Source organism: Acomys minous (genome assembly GCF_964271855.1).
Source record: "Acomys minous genome assembly, chromosome: 7".
NCBI lineage: Eukaryota > Metazoa > Chordata > Mammalia > Rodentia > Muridae > Acomys > Acomys minous.
Genome location: NC_140488.1, coordinates 8,893,924 through 8,919,789, shown reverse-complemented (window position 1 = coordinate 8,919,789; position 25,866 = coordinate 8,893,924). Strand labels below are relative to the sequence as shown.

Here is a 25,866-nt window from a genome sequence, read left to right as displayed (position 1 = left end):
CCTGGACTGACTCCTCTATTTTCATTCATAAGTCTTAAGGCTAAAGATTATTCTCCCTCTCCCACTAACCCCTCAAAGTAGTAGTAACCAAGATAACCACTGAACAGATCAGCCCCATCTTCTGCCATCTTCCGGGCCACTGCCTTATCAGATGGACCTGTCATCTGCTACTTGTCACTGCTAGGGTAAGGACAGTCATGAGACTTGTCCCTTCATCTGCGTGCAGTGACAAACATCTATGCTTATAGAACATTCACATTATCAGAATGAGAAAGGAAGGCAAACAGGAAACAGCAGGTTAGGGCCAGATACCATAGACTTTGGAGTTCTTCAAGAGAGTGAAAGTCCAAGGCGGTAGGCAAGGAAGCTTTTTCAAGTCATAGAGGTAATACAATATAGGTTGCAGGTTAGCAAACGTCCTGTGGCAACAGCAGGGCAGAGTCTAGAGGCTTTAGATCAAATAGCAGCAGACCACTACTGGCACCTAAGAAGAATTCAGCACACTCACTGAAAGAAAATCAGAAAGGCATAGTGTATTTCCAAGGCACTTGGAAAGCTGGAGCAGAAGGATCACCATGTATTTTTCTCTATCTGGGGCTACAGAGTGAGACCCTGTCTCAAAAAAAATGGAAAAAATTAAAAAGCAAAATCTGCTCCAGTGTTCCAGATGAAGTGTATTAAGAACAGAGCAAACGTAGGAGGAGCTGGGGGGAGGGGATCAATCAGATGTGGAGATAGGCAAGGAAGCTGGTGCCAGACGAAGAAGAGAAAGCCATGGGTGATTAAATTTCACATTCAGCAAGAGTATTATTTGCTACCATGTGATAGGAAGGGACATAGTGGAGGAGGAAGGAGAAAAGGCAGTGGTGATGGCCTAGCCACATGGAACAAGAGAATCAGGGTCTCCACAATCATCTGCCTGGGAGTAGCTCACAGGAAGGCAGTCGTGTGTGTCTGAAAGTCAGGAGGGATGCCTAGGCTGGAGGAGTAGTTTTTAGAGGAATCTAACAATAGGGCTCAGATGAGGCTACCTAGGGAGAGTGGGAAGAGAGGCCAAGACATGGGACTGAAATTGACCAGGGAGCAGTACCTCAGTGGGAGCCAGGAGGACCCTGTTATGCATACTGAAATAGAGGGAGGGCAGAAAGGTTGGCAAAGCAGCCCAAGAGTCAGACATCTTTGATGAGATTGGTAAAGAATAAAAAAGTAGTACCAAGGTTGGGGAAGGAAGAGGCTTACAAGATAGACTTTGCTAACAAGGTTAGTGTCTACCACAATGAGAACTCTTAGTGATCGAGGGAGGCAGAAGCCCATTCAGAGAAAGATCTAGAACAGACCAGGAAGATCATGGATGCAGCCAGAATGGGTCACTCTTCACTGGCCTCCAACAGTAGCTGAGGGAGCAGAGCAGCAAAGAAAAGAGAACTGGGCGTAGGTGAGAGACATGGTCCAGAGGGACATGAGCTGACAGAGAGGCTACAGAGAACATCAGTAGGAACAGACCTCACAAAACAAGCAAAGAGCTCACCTGGGCAGCTGAGGACCTCTGCTTAGTAGCAATAGAGGTTCTCTAATGGCTGGACTGTCTCATGATTAGGATGCTACAAATGGGACAATTGTGCTGAGGAGCATACAGGAACAAGGAGAGCCATGCCACAGGGCCTTCCTCCCCAAGACAGAGTGGGAATAGGGGCCACAAGAACGTCAGGCACAGGAGCTGCAAGGGGGAAGGCCTGACAGCCAGGCTCGTGAACAAGCAGCTGTACGCCTAAGCCTAAAACTGGGAGGCTGAAGGAAGGAGAGGTAAGTTTAGAGACGACATCCAAAGCTACAACAGGCCACCAGAGAGCATGGCTCAAGTCCACAGATCATGAGAGGCATGGCACCACACACAAGATCACCCAAGTGACAGTATGAGCCATGCTGTCTGCTGTGTACAAAGGCTAGGAGTAAAAGGAAGGCGAACAGAACTTGCAGGGGGTCCTCTCCATGCAGCTGGCACTGACCCTATGTACTTCCACAGATTTTCTACACTCTTCTGTAAAAACCACAGCTCAATGCTCTCAAATCAACCTTTTACCCATCCTGCTTCTGTGTGATTAAGGAAGTAAGGCCCAGCGACTTGACAGGGGTCACGCTGCTGGCATCGGGTGGAGAATGAATTCAAAACTAAAGTTTTATGAAGGGACAAAAGCAACCAGGGGATTTGAAGTTCTATGTCCATGAGGCTGAAGCGGCTACACTTGGGACTGCCTCCATTTCCTCGTCTGATAACAGTGAGGTCCTCATGCAGCCCCAACACTCACGTGCTTGGAGCCCTTCCTGGACATTTTAACTGACTGTCTCTAATAAGATATTCAGGTACAGACCTAAAGCTATCCAAACCATCTTGTCATCACACTTGACAATGCAGAACTAAGAAACTAGTGGCAAGTTGACACATGTGTTGATTTCCAAACTCTCTCTTCTTGCCATTTGCAACTCAGTAATCACAGCTGGGAGGAATGCACACACCTCACCTCTGAACTCTGGCTGTGCAAACTCAGGGCCCAAATAGCTCTGGACAACAAAAGATACCTTTATGTGCTGGGCTTGCTTCATTTTAAAATTTATTCTCCTGCAGTGGTTCTCAAACCACTGAGTGCATCACAGCCACCTGATACGCTTTCTGGGGAACTGTGGTTTCTTTGACCCCATCTTCAGCTCTAGGGATGGGAATATAGTTCAGTAGTATGGTACTTGCCTAGCACAAATGAGGGCCTCAGTTCAATCACTAGTACTGCAAAAACTAAAATAAGAAAATAAGAAAAGAGAGAGAGAGACAGAGGATGTGCATATACATAGGTGGGCCAGAACTCTGTACTTTTAACAAGTCTGCAGAGCAAATTTGATACATACAATCCAAGGAACACACTTTGAAAATGCTATTCTCTTCTATCCAGTACCACCTGGTTCAGCATTTCTGTCCTAAGACTTCAAAAAGAATATGTCTCTGCATGTCTTTTTCACTCACAGTAGGGAGAGGCTGAGGGATGATGAGGGAATGACTCAACATCACCAAATGACTAACGTGGAGGCTGCTCGACCTCCATACCAGAGCAAAGAGATACCATATTACAGCTGACAGCACTGGCCATGATCCCCCACCTACGTCTGTACCAAGGCTCAGCTTAGTCAGTCACCCCAAGAGTGGCAGGCGCCAGTTTAGGCTTTCCCACAGAGGAACAAAGTACCAGCAAGCTAAGCTTGGCTTCTACACAGCTGCTGACAACCTATAATTAATGAATTGTGACCTATCAATTAATCTCCCAGGGCTAGGGAAGCTCACCTAAACTCCATCTGCTCCCTGTACCTGCCTCCAGCAAGTCTGGATGCTACCTTCTTTGGAAGCTAAGGTAGTAGTAAGGAGCTTTGATCTGCACAGCACTGCTCATGTCGATACCAACAGAAATCCACTGCCCCTGCACGCCGCCCCCCAAAATGATAAGGAAGGGTTTTGTTTGGGATTTCTGAAATAAAATCTTAGTATTTATCCCAGGCTAACATTGAACTCCTTATGTAAAAAGGTTGGCCTTGAACTCAAAAGTAGCCTCACCAATGGTATTACACTGTTATTAGTGTCTGATACATCCCCAAATACACCACTAGTACCTGAAAATCCACAGGAATTGGGCCATAGGGCACACTGACGTTTAAGGCTTGGACGTCTTCCCGCTCCCTGATGTCCATCCAGGGGTTGTAGGCTACAGGTGGTAGGCCATCAGGGACATGGGGATCAGGAGCCAAGGTGATGTTTTCCAAGGGATACAACTTCTGAAATTCCTAGGAGAAAAACATACAAAGCCACAAGTTTGCTATTCATTTGGCAAAAGCACACGAGTATATTTTCTGAAAGCCTCTGACACACTCACTCAGTGCTAATGCTCCCCAGGTACTCACCCGCTCTCATAAGATCTAAACAGCAACAAAATCCTAAAACATGTTTCCAACAATGACAGCAGCAAGTATTCTGTCCTTTCACTGACAGGTGCCTCCCTGCTCTTGTCCCCACCTTACTCCCACCATATAAAGGTGTGGTGAAGCACAGTGGGTTTCCGAAACCTCCCTCAGCTTCAGTGAGTCATGAGGAGAACTCACAGGACTTAGCAGAAGGTCCCATTTACTAGAGTGAGAAGATTTCAAACCCAATCAGCAAAGGAAAAACAAACAGGAAGGTCTATCTGGAGGAAACCAATGGTGAGCTTCAGAGTCCTTTCTCAGCAATTTCACATAGGAGGCATATATACTGGCCCAGCTGGACAAAATGCTGCCAACCAGTGAAGCTCATTAAAACTGCAGCACCCAGTTCTGACATGGTACTCATCACGGAGACACTCTGCCAAAACCACTTAGGCACTGCCAAATCAAAGGTCCCAGTTGCCAGACAAGGGCCAGCCTTATGAGCACACCTCTGAAAGACTTGCAGTGAGGTAACTTCAGGAACTCTTTTCTGCAGTGAAGCAGAACAGGCTCAATGGCACAAATGTCCTCAAAAGGGCCTGCGAGCTCCTGCTATGAGAGGCAGATCCTCAAGGCTCATGAAACAAGATGCCCAGAACAAAGAGCATACTTCCCAGTTTATACTCTCATGTATAACTAAGGTACATTCTTTGTAAACTGAAAAGGCTGGGCTGCCCAAGCCCAGGGGAAAAAAAGCAGAGATAACCTGGGAAAATTATTTAAAAGGACTATACATTCTAAATGGCATAAAGAAGCACAGGGTTTGAAGTGCCAATGAGAAATTCTATCTCCTATGCTCACAGAGCGTGATGTGACAGTCTTAGGGAGGAATGACAACTGAGGAAGCCGACTTCATGTTTCCTGGGATTATCGCCCAAAGACAATCCCTTTTACTTTTTCATAGCTTTGCCTCGCCTCTGTACAACATCATTACAATCCCACCCACGTAATGAGTTCAAAAAGAAGAAATCAAACCTCAAGTGGAGGAAAGTAGAAAGCTAAGCATATTTTAAAAGGTTCTTTTGTCTGTTTGTTTTGCTTTGTTGTTTTTGTTTGTTTGTTTGGTTGGTTGGTTGGTTGGTTGTTTTTTTTTTTTTAATTTTTTTTTTTCGAGATAGGGTTTCTCTCTGTGTAGCACTGGTTGTCTTAGAACTCTCTAAGTAGACCAGGCTGGCCTTGAACTCACAGAGATCTGCCACCACCACCCAGCTTCTTACAAGATTCATACATGTTCTAAGATTTCTTGTTCTTGACCTTTCACTACCATCATTCCAGTACACCTAGTACCCATTAAGAACCCTGGTAGGTTATGACACCTTCAATGCACAAATGCTTCTTTGTAAGTAACACAGATATCACAGATACAATGGTGTTGGATTAGCCCTCAGGCAGCTCTTCACCTTGGGGTATCTGAAGGGGATGTGTGGCTTGTGATACCCAACTGCCAGAAAGAATGGACTGACTGGTGTTTTCAACTTTTCCAACAATCGAATAGCTTCCTCTGTGCTCTGTTTGTCAGGCAAGGTACCCTCAGGCACATCTGCCACATCCACAGGACAAAGCAGGTTGGCGTGGAGTTTTCCATCTTGTCCCCTACATGTCTTTCAAAACAAAATATGTAACATCAGCCTATTAAATTCAATATATAGAAATCTTGACAGTTATACACTAAATGAATAGCACCATCACCAGCCCTCAAGTTGTTAGGCCTCTGAGAGTGGACAGGGACATTAAGAGCAGAATTGAACCAACAAAGTATTTGTCCTTTCTCTAGACAGGGACAAAAACCACATAACACTCAGTTTATTGCTGTGAATCCTGTCTCCAGATCATAACTAATTAAAGGGTACCCAAGTAAACCATCAAAAGGATACCATCCTCAGCTCAAAACTTCACCCAGAGCATCAAAAATCCATTAAACGAACTGATCACACTATTGCTTGAAGTTAAGGATTTAATTTATTATTTGTATTATGTGGACACATGTGTTTGTATATGTGCCAGTGCACATTTGGAGGAGTACACTGAAAAGTAGGTGTCAACCTCAGTTTTTCCTCAGAAGCTATTCACACCTTGTTTTTTGAGACAGGGTCTCTCACTGAGACATTAGGCTTGGCTGGCTGGGCAGGAAGCTCCAGGGACCTGCTTATGTCCCCAACACCGGCTTCTTGATGGGTGCTAGGGATTGAGCTTGGGTCCTCATGTATCCAGAGCAAGTACTTTACTGAGCTGTGACCTTGACCCAACTTAAGGTTTTAGAATGAGAAAAAATAGTCCAACCAGCCAGGTGTGGTATAACATGGCTCTAATTCCAGCAGCATGAGGGAAGATGAGGCAGGAGGATTCCAAGTCTGACGCCAGCCTGGGCTTCAGAGCAAGTTCCAAACCAGCCTCCCTGGACTATGTAGTAATACACTGTAAAAAAAAAATTTAAGCCCATAAAAAAGCCCAATTGCTAATGATCCTAATGCTTGTTTCTGTACGACATTACAACAAGCAAATGTTACAAACAATATAGTATAACAGCTTAATAGAAAAAGCAAGAAGACAGTGCTTCCTCGGCCCATGCACAGACTTACCTTAGTGTTTTCATACTTCTCTGTGGATGGATGATAAGGTGGAAAAGACCAGCTGTATGGAGAATCATCACTGTGATTTGAAGATATGCCTTAAATGGGGGGAAAGAAAGTTGTTGAATAAAATGTGAAAGGTCTTTCAATACCCCACTGCCAAATTAAAACTGAACAACTATGCAAGTAGCTCCTCCCCTCTTTGGTCCTCAGTTTCCTCACCTATAAAATCAGGGGCTCAAGATAGATGATATGTTCCTATTAAGACCAACTGTCCAGGTAATCATTTTAGTAATGAGCATTGAACTTCCCAATTCCCAAGCCTTGTGAATTTATACTATTCTCTGTCTATGAAAGAAACTCAAAATGACAAGCTCAGCCAGCATATCAGTGCAGTTCCTTAGAGCCTGAGCTAGAGAATCTTGCCCACCCTAAGGAAGCAACAAGCCCCTAAGGAGAAAGCAAAAGAGACAGATGAACATAGGAGGTTCAGAGAGGGCCCATGCCTTGCACAGTGCCAATCCAATTGATAAATCAGCCAAGACTCAAACCCATGCTTTCAGCTCCAAGATCACAGGTACTCAGCCCAAAGCTTATTAGTTTACTGTCTACCAAGCAAAAGAAATAGCATATAAAGCCAAGAAAGAACTGCCAGCTGTCAAGAGTATGGAAGTGCCTTGGAACTGAGAGGTCTGTACCTTACCCCTAGATCTCCTATCAGAAAGGAGAACAAGGAACCACACATAGGCTTTGTTTGGTTTCCCTTCCTAAAGTATAATCTCCTCTAGCAAATACATCCCTCCAGGTGTCCTCATGCAAGCAACGTAAATACCAAACTAGGAAGTGCAATTGATACTCAGCTCTGAACCACACAATATGATTTCTGATACACTGTTTTCAAATCTGGGCCTGTTATTTCCAACCTGTGCTGAAAGCTAAGTTCCAGCGGAAAGCTCCTGAGCCTGTCAGGAATAATACTATGCTAAGGGCTCTTGGAGACACTCAAGCTATCTCCTTTGGTCCTAAGTAGTATCATCTAGATGGATCTAGCACTTGGAACACAGCTCACACTCACAGATGCCCACTCTGGCATGCTCCCTTGCTAGGGTAGCAAGACACCTGCAGCAGCTTTCCTCTGGGGGGTGCGATTACACATTTACATTCTTTGGTTTCTTTCCATTCTTGAAATTGAGTAATCATGTGATCCTATCTGCTTTCAACTGCTGTTTGTGCTTCACTTCAGAAGTAAATAATCAGTTTATCAGGCAGTATTCAAAGTCAAAACTTGACGCCTGACTGACTTCCTCTTTCTGACATGACCCACAGAAAAAGCAGTAGCTTCCAACTGCAGCCCATACCTAGTCATCAAGTACACACAGTACCCCTGGACATTAACGGTCTTCAGATGACGTTGCCTCACCCCCAAATTTACAGACAGACACCCTGTAAGGTACAGGGTCAGGCCCAGAGCTGAACTGACCCCAGACCTGCCTCTCCAACAGCCAGTGCACTTTCACAACCCAGGCAGCTGCATGATTCCGGCAGCATCACCTCCAACTTCTAAAAGGAAACCAATTTCTTTCTTCATTTCCTTTTAGAATATGAACGAGAAACTAGGTTAAAGAAGTATTTTGTTTTGTTTTTTTAATAGAAGGGCTGCAATGAACAAGTCACCTAGTCTGCAGGGGAAAGACCACTACAAGGCTAGTCCCAACCCAGCAAGGGAGTCTAGGATTCAGGCACAGAAAGAGAACCCAGACTTTGGAAAACTGAACAGTACCAGGGTGAAAGACTTTCCCAACCGACATGGTCACGTAGCCATTCTCTTTGAAGTATTGAGGGATGGTGGAAAAATTTCCGGAGTGTACCCTCCAGTAGGAATTGAAGTCATACAGGCGGGTGGTATCAGGCCTCCTCCCGGTAAGGAAAGACACTCGACTTGGTGCGCACACTGCTTGCTGTTAGGGAGCAGAAGCAAATGTCAACATCATTCCAGGCAAATGTGTCTGCAGTGTTCAAGGTAACTAAGCAACCTCTCTAGATCCTCAGCAACAGCCTGGCAGCTGAGTCATGCAGATCTCAAAGCCATCCAGTGGGATTTGAGCATTGCTCAAATACCAGCAAAGGAAGAGAGCAACCAGGCTCTCAAAGCAGAGGGTGTGTGTGTGTGTTTTCCTGTGCAATGGCACCCCTAGGTCCCCAGAAAGGGTGATGCTCTCAGAGGGCAGCCCTGAAAGGGGATTCAGGGGAGGCAACTGCCATGAATACATGACTGACTCTTAGCCAGCCACAAATCAGTTGGCAAACCTGCATGTTGGATTTTTCAACCCCGAGCAATTCCTGTTTATAGCTGAAAGCTGGCCAAGCCTGTCTTAAGCATGTTAGGGCCAGGACACAGTCTCCACCCAAGGAGGAGGGCAAAGAAGCCTTGTAAGTTCAAGCTTCCTCATCAGTGGAGAACAGGTTTACCTAGACCTCCATTTTCTAAGCTCTGCTTCGCCCTTTCAAGGAGGTCTCTAGAACAACACCACACAACTCCTGATTGTATAAACACAAAACGGCATATACCCACATGTCAAGGTCCCTGAACATACCTGGGCAAAGGCATTCTGAAAGAGAACGCTATGGGATGCCAGCTGGTCAATGTTCGGGGACCTCACCAGCTTATCTCCATAACAGCCCAGGGAGGGGCGAAGATCATCCACGATGATCAGAAGAACATTCGGAGCATCTGCACAGGAGGGAGGGACTCTGGTTACATCACATGCTCTAACACTGAAAGGCCCCCTCCCTGGGGTAGTGAGAGGAGCAAGACTATAGCCCCCGCTCTTTAACAGGTCATCTAGAAAAGGGGCAAGCAGGGCTCTGCTTCAGCAAGGCTGGGAGCGGAGTGCCTAGCAGCCCTAATGCAGGGTGAGAGTGTCACATCAGTCATGGCCTCACACCTCGGTGAAGAAGAAACAAAGGTGAGAGAGGGGGAAGGGGGATGGAAGAATGAAGAGAAGGAAGGGCTAGAGAAGACAGATGAAATGACGTAAAGATGATAAACTGAAGGAAGGATGGATAGAAGGCAGGAAGACGGAAGGGAGGGAGGGAGGAAGGAGGGAGAAAGGAAAGAAAATGGATAGATGGAAAGAATGGGCTATTGAGACATACTGTGTGCCAATGGATGGCGCCACACTAATGTGTATATGGGCAGCACAAATTGGACTCTGCATTATAAGAACAAAAAGAGTGAAAGGAGTTGGGATTGCGGTAGATAAGGAGCGGTGGGGGGTGAGTGTTATAAAAATACGTTGTATGCAGTTACGAATTTCTCAAAAAATTTAATGAAAAACAAAGATGAGGTGATGGAGGAAAAACATGAAGGGGAGATGGAAGAAGGAAGGATGGCTACATGAATAGAGGCTGAAGAGATGGAAGGAAAGATGGATAGAGGGGAGGAATGAAAATGTGGAAGGAAACTGAAGTAAGAGAGAAAAAGAGAAGGTCGGATGGATGAAAAAAAAAAAAGAAGAAACATTAGCAGGGACAGACGCAAGGTTGACTAGAGCAGGGAATGAGGAATTAGCACCTGTAGCCGAGTTGCCTTGCGCTGCGGACTCCAGGGAGATCCAGAAGAACCCTAGTAATAAACTGAAGCTAAGCAGGCGCCAGCCAGGCGGCGGCGGCGGTGGCGGCGACATTCCTGCTTCGGTGCAGCCCTGAGGAAAGCTGTCTTCAGACTACAGTGAGACCATGGGGTAGCCTTAGCTGCCACCACCCCCACTGCCTCCACCGCCACCGTCTCCGCCGCCGCCGCCACCGCCGCCACCGCCGCCACCGCCTCCACAGTTGAAACGGAGAAAGCTATGCGACGCAGCCGCCTCGGGCCCAAAGGCCCGGGCGCTGGCCTGAGCGCGAGTGCGCCTGCGCAACTTCCACCTACCCACCATCCCCCCCCCACACACACACACCATTCCCCGCCCCTCCTTGTAAGGAGAGGAGCCTGTTGGCCCAGGAGGTCTGTGCTTGATCCGTCACAGTGGGCGGAGCCTTAGCCGGAAACACTGCTGCTGTGGCTTTCCCTGAGTCAGTGGGAAAAGCAGTCTAGAAGTTCCTAAGGTTTTCCAATTCAGCTAGTTTCTTGCCTCTTGGCCTTTGCTAGTTCTGTGTCTTTTACCTGGAACTCCAGCTCTGCCCTTATCTCTCTATACATCTTAATTTTCCTTGCAGCCCATTCTCCAAAGAAGCCCTTTGCAAACTTGAATTTTATACCTAAAAGGAGCTATTTTTCCTTTTTATTGGTTCAATGAATCCTTATTTAGCACTACACACACACACACACACACACACACACACACACACACACACATATCGAGGAGTGTTAGCAGTGTCGGAGTTCTCAGTTCCTGCTCTGATTGAGCTTAAAATAAACTTGTAGACTGTGCCCGGGATGTAACTGGTCTGGACCAAATAATACTGCGTAGGAAGGCCTTATTATTTTCTATGAGGTGATTTAGTCAGAACCTCACTGGTAAAGCAAAAGATGAACGAATGTGGGAAGGATAGGAGCAAGTCAATGGATGTCTGTACAAAGAGGGCCCAGCACTAATGGAGCAAATAGTTGACGGTGATGATGGCTAGAGCCAGGAGGGAAGACAACTCTGGAAAGGGAAAGAGAGAGGCACAATGAGTGAGAGTCAGACTCCTGTGGCAACCATTATTTCTTGCTCAATTTGGACCGAAGACCAAGAAGGATTCCATGTCCTCTTTCCACCAAATGGAGCTCTGAAAAACTAGACCTCTATCTATGAGTCACGCCTAATCCTCTGTCCATAAAATAATCTAGCACAAGGTCAGGCATAATGATGACATTTTTGCATTTACTTTTGCAAAAAAATGTTGAGACTGTGGCCTGTTATCCTCCAGGTAACATGCTAAACTAAACATGAGTTAAACTCATATCAAAACTATGCAGTATAAGCTACTAATATTTCCATTACAATTCAAAAATCAAATTTTTGAGAGAGTAAATCTCTTGAACAAAGCCATTTATCCAGAAAATGTAGGACAGTGTGGCTCTTGCTGAGGGGCATGTCTCTTCACGGGGTAAGTAGAACATGGCAATCAGATGACATACAGTCTGAGTAACCCTATGGTGAAGTAAAGAAGGAGAAGAGGCAAAGGCAAATGCGGTTCCTACTTCTAAAAGTGTCAGGAGTTCTTTGGTAGACTCTTTTCAAGTTCACAAAGAAGGGTTCTGAACACTCGCATATTCCGGGTTAAGAAATTTGAACAGTAAAGGGTCTTCAGCCTTTTCCCCAATTATGGCCTTGGTTCGTTCCAAACAGAAGCATAGCCGAGGCTGATTTTGCATTGCAACCAGAGAAACTTGGAAGCCAAAGTACAGAAATGAATGGCAATGATGACACAAAAGGAATGATCTTCAAAGCTAAGGGATGACACATAGTCCAGTTTAAGGAAAACAGAGTGCCTCCCTTTGCTGTAGACTCTCTAGCCTTGAAAAGTCAAAGTTGATGTTTTCTAAGTCATGAAATACTCATTTCAACAGACAAGGTGGCCCAGCTATGGGAAAGGGAGCCAAAGGCAGGCTCCAATTGTTAGGGGACCCACATGAAGAACAAGCTGCACATCTGTTACATATGTGTAGGGGCCTATGGTCCAGCCCATGCATGCTCTTTGGTTGGTGGTTCAGTCTCTGTGAGCCTCCATGGGTCCAGGTTAGTTTACTCTATAGGTCTTCTTGTGGTGTCCTTGACCCTTCCAGCTCCCTCTATCCTTCCTCACACTCTTCCATAGCGCTCTTTGAGCTTGGCCAACTGCTTGGCTGTAGGTCTCTGCATCAACTGCTGGATGAAGCATCTTAGAAAACAGTTATATGAGGCTCTTGTCTGCAAGCATAGCAGAGTATCATTAATAGTGTCAGGGGTTGTCTCTCTCCCATGGGGTGGGTCTCAAGTTGGTCCAGTCATTGATTTGCCATTCCCTCAATCTCTGTTCTGTCTTTATCATTATACTTCTTGTAGTCAGGACAAATTTTGGGTGGAATGTTTTGTGGGTGGGTTTGTGTCCCCTTATTTCCAGTGGAAGTCTCACCTGCCTACAGGAGGTGGCTGCTTCAGGCTCCACAGGCTAGAGTTACCCTCATAGACTCTCTGGACCCTCTGCTGTCCCAGAGATGCTCCCCACTGATTTCCGCTCTCTCTCCCAGTCCTTGTCCCACCCTGCTTTTTCCACACCTGTGCCCCACCCCTGCTCCCCTTCCTACCCCCTGCCACACCCACTTCCCTCAACTTTACCTACTTCAGATGTCTATTGAATTTCTCCTTCTGAGTGAGATCCAAGCATCATCCCTTGGGCCCTCTTTGTAACTTAGCTTTTTTGGGCGGTGGATTGTACATACCACAGGATGTCTTTCTGGGTCTGGGTTACCTCATTCACAATGTTCCTTTCTAGTTCCATCCATTTGCCTGCAAATTTCATGATGTCCTCATTTTTCATAGCTGAGTAGTATTCCATTGTGTAAATTAATCACACTTTCTTTGTCCCTTCTTCAGTTGACAGATATCTAGGTTGTTTCCAGCTTCCAGATATTATGAATAAAGCTCCTATGAACATAGTTGAGCAAGTGTCCTTGTGGTATGAAAAAACTACCTTGCTGACACCTCTTGAGAGGGAGAGTGCTATCTGAACTCAGTTCAGACAATACAGTTCATCATGAAAGGAAGACGTGGCAGATGGCACAGTACCACGTGTGCCAATCAGATCTGGTGATGTGTTCTCATTCCTATCTGAGCAAAAGAGGAAGTAGAGATTTTAGACCAGATTGAGAAGAGGATGGTATCTTCAAGGCTTCCATGGTGTTCTATAGGCAGCCATCTAGGACCCATTTCCTATGGTTCCACGGTTTCCTAAAGCAACATTTATGCACCAAATTTTTAAACACATAAGCCTGCAGGGGATGCTTTATTTTCACACCATGACTCTAGTTTATGAATTTCCATAAAATAAGCAATGATGGTTTTTAACTTAAAGACAAAATATTATGAAGAAATTTTAGTAATCATTTGCTAGATATTACTATTCTGTTTCACTTCTCTAAACAGAAAATTCCATAAACTTAATTCCCTGTTGTATCCTGCATTATAGAACTCTTCATCTACATATATATTTACTAGAATTCTAGTCAAAGATAGGTTATTTTTTATTAATCAACTTAGAGAGCGGGCAGAGACAGTAGCATCACTGGGGCTTGCTGGCTTCCAGCCTAGCTGAAAAAATAAAAAATAAAACAGGAGTTCCACTTTCACTGAGAGACTTTGTATCAAAGAAACACAGACACATAAGACCTCTGGCCTCAGTACAGGCACACATGCATGAATATTCACATATGCATATACTTCTCTCTCTCTCTCTCTCTCTCTCTCTCTCTCTCTCACACACACACACACACACACACACACACACACACACACACACACGTGAGAAACAAAAGACTCTAAAGTTGAACATGCAAGATGTTTGTCATGGAGTGCCTTCAGAAGAAGCATTTGTGGAAAGAAAGGAGAACAGCAAAAGTGGATATCAAGATCAGTTAAGCTGTGATAAAGGATCAGTATAGCTTTGATCATTTTCCATAATCAAGGGTTTAAAATACACACAAAGAAAGACATAAATGAACTGTGATCTTATCTATCACAACAGAAAGTCAGCAGACAATGCCTAGAGTTGAATAAAACACAAGACAACATATAAATATAGACATAGGATTAACATAGAAATAAAATCTCAATAATGATGTGAGAAACATTTAAAATATAGACAGGAAGACTTTCATTTTCTACTATGTGCCAAATGTTTTACCTTTGATTATGTGTTAAATTATTGACCCTGAAAAGATACACTGAAGTCCCAACACTCAACATCTCAAAGCATATTATTTGGAAACAAGAGCTTTACAGAGGTAACCTTTGTACAGTGGGTCCTGATCCAGTGCGATTACTGTCCTTATAAAATAGAAAAAATTAGGAAGTTAAAGAGATAGCTCAGGTCATGAAAGTGCTTGCTGAATAACTGGACCTGAGTTCAACCCCTAGCACCCATGTAAATGATCAGGCACAGCAGAGCACACCAGTGGTCCCAGTGCTGGGGAGGTAGAGACAGGAGGATTCCTGAGATTCACTGGCCAGTTATTTGTGGCCAGTTGGTGTGCTCCAGTCAACCCTAACTCAGAAAATAAGATGGAGAGATACAAGATGTCAATCCATTGGCTCCACGTGCACACATGCAGGCACATCCACACAAAAACATACAATATACACATAAACATACACATATATGTGATGTATACATTAAGTATGTATTTATGTGTGTACACAAAAATATAGGAGGGGAATGAAACACAAATACACATAAACAGATGTACATGTAAAGAGAGAAAAACGAATGAATATACCAAAGAACATCAGAGACTGATGGAGAACACAAGAAGCTAGGAGCATGCAAGGAATGGTCCCTCCGCCAAGAGTTTCAGAGAGAGTATGGTGTGCTGACAGCTTCATTTCAGATTTCTCCCCTCCAGAACTGTGAGACACAATTGTCTAAGCCACATAATTTGTAACACAACAGCCCTAAAAAAACAAACACAATTTTAAAATAATTTGAACTTAAAACAATTGATGGTAACTAGGCGTAGAGTTAGGGGCCTGTGATCCTAGTTACTCAGATGGGTGAGGCAGGAGAAGTGCAAGTACAAGGCAGCTGAGTGGTAGATCATTGGCCTAGCATGGACAAGGCCCAGGGGTCAATCAGTAATACTAAAAAGCAGACAAACAAAACCCCACATAGTAGAATTTCAGCCAGCCCTTAAAGACATGTATATGCTACCTTCCAAATAAATTACCTTACCTGGGTCCAAGCTTCAGGGTCCATGCTATACTCTCTTATAATAACATGTTCACACAATTCTTGGAAGTATAGAAAAATGTAGCAGCCTTCATGTGCTTTAATATTGTCAAGGATGCTCAGGCCTGTCCATGCAACATATGCATCAGAGCTATGCTCACCTACTGCAGAAGTCAGTTTTGGGCCTCTGACCAGACAGGGAAGCACAAATCCTCTTGCCCTTAGACTACAACTATCTCTCTCCCTATGGCACTGTCTCAAGGGGAAATCGGAAACAGAACATACCAGGAAATTGATTAATGTTCTGCCACCCTTCCCCTGTGGCAGGATGAGGATTTGAAAAGAATTTATGTCTTCCATTTATTTGTGTTCCAGGGTTCCTTGGGTGGGCTCTTCTTTGCGGTAGGCACTGTTCTTTCCACTCACTGCTCTGTCCCCATGGCTTGAATTGCGTCTTAGACTTCAAGGGCTCATTGGAGCATGAGAGAGAATGGCCACAGTGTATGCAGGCTGATGCCTGTGAGGACACTCACCATGTAATAAGGAGGATGGCTTTGGACTCTGTGGCACATGAAGTTCTGTTCCCTACTAGACTACAGCGTGCACTGCACCTGCTGCCAAATGTGCCAAACACGCAGATCGGTGTTCTCAGGAGCAGCTGTGCCCAGATGCACCAGGCAGCCATGGACTCTGTTCTCTGGCTGTCTGGAAACTGTGGGTGGATACAGCCAGGCCTGAGTGGCCACAAACTCAGGCTGCCCTTTGCTTCAGAAGATGAAAGTGAATAGCACCTCAACCAGAGTCTGACTGCCTTGCTTCCTTAGAGGTGCATGTGGAACCCACCGGCACACTAGGAGGCAGGCTGGGGGCTGTGCCTCTCACCAGTCCTGACCTTTGCAGAGCTAGTGCCCTGGCTGACACATGGGGTCACATAGAGTGTGAGATGAGCAGCTCATGGAAAAGGCCTGCTTCTAGTGTCCCCACACACACACACACACACACACACATCACCTTCTCAACGGTCCTGGTTTTCACTCCCCTCGCATTCTGTCCAGGTCTCCCCAGTTTCTTCTCTGCTGCTTTCTGAGCCCAGACCTTTCTTTTCCCCAGGCTATTCACTGGTGATCTAACTCAGCATAAGGTTTGGAGCAGGCAAGCCCAGAACTGCTAACTAGCAATGCACTAAAGCAGAGATTCCCAAAGTATCCACCAGGGGACGCCAACGCGCCAATGTTCGAGTCAACAGATTTCCCCACTTCTTAAAACACAAGCTTAAAACCAAATGTTCAAGGCGCAAATGCCTAATCAGATCTTTTGAAGTACATCACTGTCGCTAAGTGAGCAGGCTCCCTCCCTCTGTCACCCTTAAACTCTATTTGTGTGTGGGGGGGGTGGCAGGGAAGGGAGGGCTGGGCACCTCCCTTTGCTCTCAACCACTAACCCAAGAAGGGTTTCTGTTTCCAACCTGACCTATCCCTCTAAAGCCTCTCAGGGAAGGGCAGGGATGGGGAGGGCTCAGGCCGCCATAGCAGGGCTGTTAGCACCTTGGCCAGCAGAGCTGTGCTTGTTTGTCTGAAGCACACTCTCCAAATGCTGGCCTCATTAGCATTCATTCACAGGAGTGGGGGCTGGGGTCACCTGATCCTCACCTCAGACTAGAGCCACTCACCCCCTCTTGTCACCAGCTGCATGTGGTCTCAGGAGGTACTGGAGCATGGAGAAGGGGAGCAGACTCCATCCTTAAAGCTTTGGGGGGAAGCGGCCATCTTGTTGGGGTGGGACTCTTACTGGTGAGGCTGTTTGAAGTCACCCACACTCCTGTAAGGAGATCTTTCTCCTCAAGGCAACTGCAAGCTAGTGAAGTGCCCGGATCCCAATCGCCAGGTGTGCCAGAGTCTAGGCTCCCAGAATGCCTTTTCCCAGGTGTATCTGGGGGTTGCTAGGCCTGGATGTGCGCCTCCTCCAGCAAATAAGAATCAGGGGCTCCAGCTAATTGGAGGCGGTGCTCACTGCTCTAGACCCCTCTGTGCACAGGGAACAAAGGGAGCATAATGCACAGGGAACTGTAGCCTGGGAAAGCCTCTTGTCCACTCACAAGAAAGCTCGGACCTAGAGCTCTCCATGTGGCGCAACTGTTGAGAGCTTCCTGCTCTTCCAGAGGACCTGGGTTCAGTGCTCAGCGCCCACATCGGACAGCTCACAACTACCTGCACATCCAACTGCAGGCACCCTCCACCCCTCTGCTGGCCCCCAGGGCTCCAGCACACGTGTGAGATACACTCACAAAACCACATACGCTCAGGTAGAATAAACCTTAAAAAAAAAAAAAGAGAGCGCTGTGTCTGTGAGCTTTCCGCTCTTCCTCCAGTGGAGGCTGTGCCCTGGCCCCGAGGACATGCTCAAGATGGGCCTGCTCCCTCAGGTTTCTCTCAGAAACATCAACTGCCTTGAGCTTCTGAAGGTCACCTGTGGCTCTTCTGACTGACCTGTGGAGGGATGGGAGTGAGTCAGTGGCCGTGGTAGCTTCCCTCGCTGAGCCTCTGCTCAGGGCTGTGTCCCTGAACACACCTTGGCATGGCAACACTTAAGAGGGTTCGGCAGGTGCTGGTTCGAGGGGCTGATTTCTGCCTCCCTTTGCAATATCCGGCACGTGCAGGAAGCCCCTGTCCCTCTGTTTGTCTTTACTGTCTGCATGGCTCGGCTGCCAGGCTGTTGCTAAGGACCTGTGAAGGTTGCTTGGTTGCGCTCCAGCTGCAGGTGTTTTTATCTGTGGTGACCTTCACCTCTGCTTCTGTTCCCTAACAACAAGCCTGTGTACACTAAGCCATGTTTTCCCTCCTTGCCCAGAGGCAGCCTGATGCCACCTGCCTGGAACTCCATCACCTCCTCCCAGAGGGGGAAACAGGAAACTTCTCTACCAGCAGTTCAGGCTGAATTGCTCAGGGACCATGTGGGTTGAAAAATCCTACCAGGTATTGGTCCATGCCCAGAGCCTCCGTTTCTTTTTCTTTCTGTGCCTGAGCACTGGAGTCCTTTGCTGGTTGGAACTGTTTTCAGCAACTTCTTCTGGCCAGCTCAAAGCCTTCCTGTTCACTGATGCCTTTCTATGAAGACATTTTTCAACCTGGCTTTGTATTTACACTCAAAGTGCCAGCAGGGAGGAAAGGCTTCTTTTCCTTTAGAAGCTGGTGGTAGCTGTTTAGGGTCCTTTGGCTCCTGGCTTGGAAGGGAGGAGACTAGGTGTGGGAAGCAGTGCTGGGTATAAGTCCAGTTTGGGGGCCTGGCTCTTTGCCATGTTGATGCCCTCTCTGGCAAGAATGGGTGGGCTGGACACGTCTGACCTCACGTGGGGGCCAGAGATGTTGTGTGGACTTGGTGTCCAGTGAAAGGTCTCAGTTTGGAGTACAACTGTCCACTCTGTGAACAAGATCAGAAAGTGGTGTGTGTGTGTGTGTGTGTGTGTGTGTGTGTGTGTGTGTGTGTGTGTGTACATGCGCATGCACACTTCAGGTAGTCACAAATCGAGGAACAAGGTGTGTGCCCTTTAGCTACGGCCTCTGGTGGCTCTAACTACCCCCTCTCCAGCTCTCTGGCTTATGCTTCCTCCGCCATCCCGGGCTGCCTGGTCCTTATTCCAGGCCTCTGAAGCAGGGGCTGTCAAACTCATGAGCTTCCTGCCAAGGACTTCCAGCTCCCTTGCCTCCTGCTGTCAAGACAGCCCCCTCAGGATCTCAAAGGCCTGGGGTCTTCCTCTCAAGTCTGCTCCTAGCTCCAGCATCCTACACCAGTGAATGGATGAGTGTGTTTCTGCAGCCAGAAGCCATGAAAAACAGCTCTCTTCTAAACATTTCTTCAGTGCCAGAATTTGGGTTGGGCCCAGGATTTTGCTGTGCATGGTGCCAGGCAGCCCAGCAGGACTGGCCAAGTCATGGAGGCTCAGAGAGGAACAGAGAGCTTGGCTGCTGCGCTTTATGGACCTGTCCGTGCACCTCACTCATGCATTCCAGTACTGACTCCCTTGGGCCCGGTGCTGGGTGCCATTGTGTTCCTGTTCCCTGGGTTTCTCTACCCACAACCTCTTGGTTTCCTGCCAAGTGGGGGTAAATGAATCTGCTGCTAATGCCCTGGGAGATCACTCACAGCCCTCCTCAACTTTTCAATGCTGCCTTGTACTCCTGGATAGGGCCACAGATTCAGGGCTGCCCTCAGCTAGCCTACTAGAGCTGTAGAAACTGCCTGCAGTGCTCAACACTCTTTCCAAACACAGATCACAAGAACTCTCAAAGATCCACGATGTCATGAACTCCGTTCTCATCACTGGCTGTTCAGAAGGTCATTTCCGTTTGGTGTCTTCAGAGGAGAGCTGTGTCAACCGTGATGCGGTTCTAGCCCTGTTTTTGAGATCATCATGCTTTGCCCCTGACCCATCTCTATGGTGCCTAGAAGCCTTAGCAGACAGCTGGCCTTTGACCAGTCCGCCAAGATGTTGTAGCAGGCGACGTGGGAGAGGGTAGCAATGAGGCATCACCAACCTCCCTAGGCCAGAAGGCAACAATGAAGTCCTGCTCAGGATCCCAAATGCCATCCTTGACCAAAAATCACACAAAGTTTCCCTGGAGACTGAGGGATTCACGGAGGCCAAGTAGGAAGAGGGCTGAAGATATAGACCCACCATCCACTCATGTGGTAACGCCTCTCCTCCTTCCTCTGATGTGGTGGTACCACAAGATTCCAGCTACAACAAAGTTCAAGCATGATACTGAGACAAGCAATATGAGCATGGGCAGATCTCAGCAGAAAGTCACCTTTACCACCCAAAAAACTGCAGCGTCTGCGCTGAAGATGCTTATTGGCATTACCTGTCATAAAATGGCTTCACTAAACAATGAAAAAAACTCACTGTAAAGAAAGTAAGACTTGGGGCAGCAGAGATGGCTCGGTGGTTAACAGTGTCCACTGCTCTTCCAGAGGACCCACGCTTGCTTCCCAGCAGCCACCTGGCTGCTCACAACAGCCTGTAGCTCCAGTTACAAGGAATCTGACACCCTCCTTCTTGCTTCTGTGGGTACTGCATGCATGTAGTGAGTATACATATATGCAGGCAAAACATTCACACACAACAGGATAACAAAACCTTTTTGTAGAAAAAATAAGCTAAATGTACAATGTCTCGTGAAGTAATAGGATATGCAATGAACCCATTGAAAAAATGAATTTAATTAAAGATCTGATTGCTGAAATGCAAAGAAGTCATCGAAGTCATCAGTAGCAGAAGTAGATGAGCAGAGTAAAAAGCCAGAGAAAATATACGGTGAAAACAAGTAGTATTTTGTATTTGTATATTATGTATTTTTGTATATTTGTGTATTATGCATATAACAATATATGCATAATAACAATGACAAATAAGGAGAAAGAGGCCACAAATTTGAGAGGAAACAATGAGATTACATAGGAGAGGTTGGAGGACATAAAGGCAATGGAGAAATTATGTTATTTCATAAAAATAAAATTTACTGTCATGGCCTATGACATTGGTTTTTACAGGGAAGAAATTGACATGAGTGGCAAATCTGTTTTGGTCCACAGAACAAAGAGATATGGTAGTAAAGTAAAGTGTACATGGAAATTCAAAGCACCACTGAGGATGTGACCATTTCATCATAAAACAGTGCTTAAAAGTAATTCTGCCATCAAGTAACCAGAGAATTGTATCCATCTCATCCTAATGGGCACAGTACTCCTTAGTGACCAACTTGATTATATGGAAACATATTCCTTATTAGCATCTATATGAGGAGACACAGTCAACCAAAGGAGCAATTGGAAGAAACCAATGCAAGACTGAGAAAGGGGTAGGGGGATAAGGAGAAGGTAAATGGAAGGGTAGACTGCTATACCTAAGAGGTCCTATGATCTAGCAATCTAAATATCTAGAGGACTCATGCTATTATCCAAGCTTTCACTAAGAAAGGGCTGGTCCTTGAGCTCAGGATTAGGAGAGAGTAGCAATAGCCACCCCTCCATCTTGTGGAGTGAGAGAGGCAAAGGTGCCTGTATGTCTGAACTTATACAGGACTTCTGTATAATCAGACATGAGACTTTTCTGAGAATTTTCTGCATATCTTTGCATAGGACAGAGATGAGCTGGGGCCCTTCCCACCTACCTATCCACTGACCATATATGCTGGGCCTGTTCTCCCTCTCCAAACTAGCTGTAAGCCATCTCCGTGACATCACATGACAAACAAAGAGAATGATGACTTCAACAGATGGATACAGAGAATCTAGAACTTTACAGTCACTATCCATTGGCTATTCCTACTGGAACCAAGGCACTTTGACCTGCTAGGGCAGTGGTCTGCCATCCTAGCACTCCTGATGCTAGCGTAGTATCATGGCTAGTCAGAACGAGAATGAGAGTTCTGAAGCCAGCATGAGCCCAGGTGTTGATCAAGAACCTAATTGTTCACCTTCTTCAAAGGAGGATTCAAGAGAGGGTCTGGTGAGGCAAGATGGCCAAGATATCGTACAAATTCCACTCTTCGAAGAGAGTCCTGCAGCTGAGGACCAAAGGCAGCCTTCAGGCAATGAAGAAAATTACACCGATCTCTTCAATCTACCCTTCCCCAGGAAACTCTGGGCCATTGTGCAGAGTGAAGAATTCAAGTCTGTGAATTGGACCGAGAAAGGTGACACCATCAAGATTGAAGTAGACCTTTTCCAGAAAGAGGTCCTTCAACGCAAGGGAGCAAAGAAGATTTTCGAAACAGACAGCTTGAAGAGCTTTATTCGCCAGCTCCACTTGTATGGATTCAGGAAGATACGCCATGACACCTCTGTGGTTTCCTCTGAAGAAAACAGAAGAATAATGGTAAAGTACAAAGTATTTTTACATGCACTTTATTGTCTGTATTTTTGAGAGAGGGTCTGTCTGGGTTAGCCTCGGCTGTCCTGGAATCACTCTGTAGACCAGGCTGGCCTCGAAATCACAGCGATCTGCCTGCCTCTGCCTCCTGAGTGCTGGGATTAAAGGTGTGTGCCACCATATCCAGCCAGAAGCATATGTATATCTCCCCACCCCATGACACAAATGATGTCAATTCTTTACTTCCAAGAATAGCTATTAAGCAGGTGATGTTAACCGAAGGGTCAAAATGTAGCCTTTGAATGTAATGACTTTGTTCTTAAATTACATAGGGCCCAAGTCTGCAGACAAGAAGAATGGCTGAAGCTTGTTAATAGTGTGTGTCCCCGTGTGTGTGTGTGTGTGTATCTGTGTATGTGTGTGTGTGTGTGTGTGTGTGTGATAACTTTAACTTAAAACTTTATTTTAATGAAGTCGTGCCACAAGACACAAGATTCCTTGCCAACTCAAATTATTTTCTTCATCACAAATTAAGACAGTGATTGTGTGTGTGGGGGGGGAAGGATGTTGGCATCAATGCATGTTTCATCTCAGGATAGCTAAAGTATTCATTTTGTTTCAGATGTACTGCAACTTCAACTTTCAGAGGGATAACCCTGCACTCCTTGACTATATCTGGGGGAAAAAAGACCTGGGAAGTCTCGCCCACCAAGGGATCTGTGTGCCTATTCCACTTAAGTCTTATCGACCAGCTTCAAAAAGAAAGAAGTTACCTACCAGATTTTCTCCACGATTCTATCGTAAACCGGAGGGAGAAGATGGTGAAGAGGCCAAGAAGGTTGCTTCCAATGATCAGGAACCCACAGAAAATCAGCGTTTTGTGTTTTCTTCTGTATGGGCTTTGAAAAGTGTGCCTAGGTGTCTCCTAGAAAATCCATCTCCTGGGGAGACTCCTGGGAGTAACCCAGCTGGGGAAGGCACCTCACGCAATACTACATGTGTGCCTCCAGCTGCTCCTAGAATCCAGGGCACAGAAGAAATGCCCAGTTCTAGCTCATCAGGGTACCCCATTTTGGGCTCTATGATGTCTCTGTATAACAGCTGCAGTTCTGTCGTGTTGTCTTCCCTTTCAGAAAGGCAAACAAATGAGCCCCCTGATGAAGAAGAGCAGGAAGGTGCCTCAGAGGATAAATATGTGCTTTATGAATCCATGAAGGATAGTCCACCTCATGAATTTGAAGACAGTTAAGGATCAGTTAATATTCTTTCTAGTGATAAATCTACTCCGGTATTAAAATAAATAAGCTCCACAATGGTGAATAAATTATCTAAACTAGAATCTAGACTCTCTGTCTTATCTTACCCTCTGTACCATTCTGTGTCCTTGGCTTCTAAAATCTTGGATTCGCTTTGCCCTTTCACAAGAAGGAACAGAATTTTCACACCTTCAGCAAAGGATTCTGGCTAGTAGAGTGGAAAGCAAGCCTGACAATATCTGCTCTCCTGACACTTGCCTATTGGCTACAACCTAGTGGTGTCACCTCACACTAGTCAGGTATCTAGAAGCAGGAGATTCCATTCTCCTGGGTCCCTGCCCTCCGCAGATGTGGCCAGGAAGTTTCTGAGCAGCAGCCAAGGGAGGGTCACAGCCAAGCTTCCCTTAGCCCTGTGTAAGCACACCTCAAACTACTGCCTGTCTGCTAAGAGATGGACACTACTGTGCCCTGGCCTGGGAGACACAGGCTTTTCCTCTCAGTGCTTCAGGGTAGGAAATTGCCTGACACATGAGGAAGACAGACACTAGAAACTTTGTAAAGGAACGTGCAAAGGCTTGCTACAAAATGTCCTCCACTTAACACTTTTTTTTTTTTTTTTGCTTTTTGAGACAGGTTTCTCTGTGTATCCTTGGCTGTCCTGGACTCCCGTTGTAGACCAGGCTGGCCTGGAACTCACAAAGATCTGCCTGCCTTTGTCTCCCAGGTGCTGGGATTGCAGCCGTGAGCCACCTCACCTGGCCACCTAATACTTGGAATCAGAGCTATATTTAGGATTTGTAAGATAAGAAATAGCTGGGTGGGAGCCAGCCTTCCTTGCTGGGGAAACCTCTCCACAGAGCTCTTGCACTGCAGAAGGACTGGGGGCTTTCCCTGTTCATCACACATTTGCCAGGGCATCGGTGTCGACTCAGTGCCTGGCCCTGGACTTGGCACCTGGTCTCCTGGATGCTGTTCATATACTACATGTGTTTGGGCTGAAATAACGACATGAGGAAGCACATATGATGTGGGGGGGGCACAGACACTAAGTGCTGTTTATCTGTACAATCCACACTGCAGCAGGAGATCCTCAGCACAGAGGGCATTTTCTTGCAGTTCTCCATTTCCCTAAACACTGAGATACTTGGGGCCATGTCAGCAAGGTTGGGGGGCGGGGTGCACAGCATGAGGGAGGTCCTCTTTGCCATCCCCTTCATGAGGGCATGACAGTCTGGATGGGTCTGGGAACAGCACGGAGTGGGTCATGTTCTGAAAGCCAATGGTGGCTCAATGTTGCCTTGCCTTTAGAGCCTGCACTGTGAGAGTGAGCTGACAGGGCCTTTCCTTAGCTGCCTTCTCAGCACCATTCCACCCCGGCTCCTCTGAGCCCACAGCGGTGACACCGTCCTCCCCAAGGGAGCAACTCTAAAAGCCACTCTAGTCACTCAGTGTTCATGCTGCCTGTCACAGGCATTACAGTTTGCACACAATCGAGCACACACAGTCCAATGCAATAAAAATAGACTCTTTCCTGACACTCGCTCTCAGACCTCAAACAGGAACAGAGGCCCGGAATGGAGCAATAACTACTCAAGTCTGAGAAACCCTGGCCTGTACACCCCAGCCCAGCTCCTCTGGGTGGGCCTTAGAAGGATAACTGCTGTTTCAGGAAGATTCAGCACACATTCTCCAGCTCATAGCAAAACAGAAACACCAACTTATTGAGCAGCATCCTAAGAACTCCCCCCTAAGCTGTCAGCACCATGTTCTGCACACCCTCATGGAGTACCTGTCACTGCTTTGTCAAATCTACACCTTGGCCAGGGCAAGGCCTCAGTTTCCTTGGGGATCATTCACAGCATGTCCTCCTATACCGTTTTTCATAGTGTGTCCATCTTTTTGAACATTATGATTGCTGATGGTACAGTTCTGGTAGGTATTCAGCAGAGAACACCAACACAACTCACAGTTTGACTTGTTTTAGTACAAAACCAACATAAGGCTCTTAGGAGGGGAGGCAAGCAAACCTTTTCTTCCTCAGACTTCCTGGCTCCAGCCAGAAGCACACCACAGCCTACCCCTTCAGTCTCAAAGCTACTTTCCATGTGACCAGAAACTCCATTGAACTTGATGATCCACTGCCTCACCTTGTCACAGGTCAATGGGTATCTGCTTGGTGACAGGTCCAACACAAAGAAAGGGCTGAGATAACTGCTGTCTGTGGAACTTGGGTGACCTAGCAGGATAGGATACCAAAGGGACAATG

At 46.4% G+C, this 25,866-nt stretch overlaps 2 protein-coding genes across 9 annotated transcripts in view; one reads left to right on the top strand and one right to left on the bottom strand.

Annotated features, from left to right (window-relative positions):
• The window catches only part of IDS (iduronate 2-sulfatase), a 96,638-nt gene extending 86,171 nt beyond the window's left edge, over positions 1-10,467 (bottom strand). For all 8 annotated transcript variants that reach the window (XR_014780467.1, XR_014780468.1, XR_014780469.1 and 5 more), the window contains exons 1-6: positions 10,144-10,467; positions 9,164-9,300; positions 8,350-8,527; positions 6,579-6,667; positions 5,400-5,600; positions 3,652-3,822 (exon numbers count right to left, since the gene is read on the bottom strand). Coding sequence is in view for 5 of the 8 variants with exons in the window: in XM_084788664.1 (XP_084644790.1) it covers positions 3,652-3,822; positions 5,400-5,600; positions 6,579-6,667; positions 8,350-8,527; positions 9,164-9,300; positions 10,144-10,255 (888 nt within the window). In the remaining 3 variants the exon portion in view is untranslated. The remainder of the gene's footprint in view (positions 1-3,651; positions 3,823-5,399; positions 5,601-6,578; positions 6,668-8,349; positions 8,528-9,163; positions 9,301-10,143) is intronic.
• An 11,346-nt stretch (positions 10,468-21,813) lies between these two features.
• On the top strand, positions 21,814-23,654 carry HSFX3 (heat shock transcription factor family, X-linked member 3). Its single transcript, XM_084788669.1, has 2 exons — positions 21,814-22,350; positions 22,967-23,654. The coding sequence occupies exons 1-2, from the start codon at positions 21,874-21,876 to the stop codon at positions 23,591-23,593; spliced, it is 1,104 nt and encodes a 367-aa protein (XP_084644795.1). The 5' UTR covers positions 21,814-21,873; the 3' UTR covers positions 23,594-23,654.
• Positions 23,655-25,866: the final 2,212 nt, after the last annotated feature.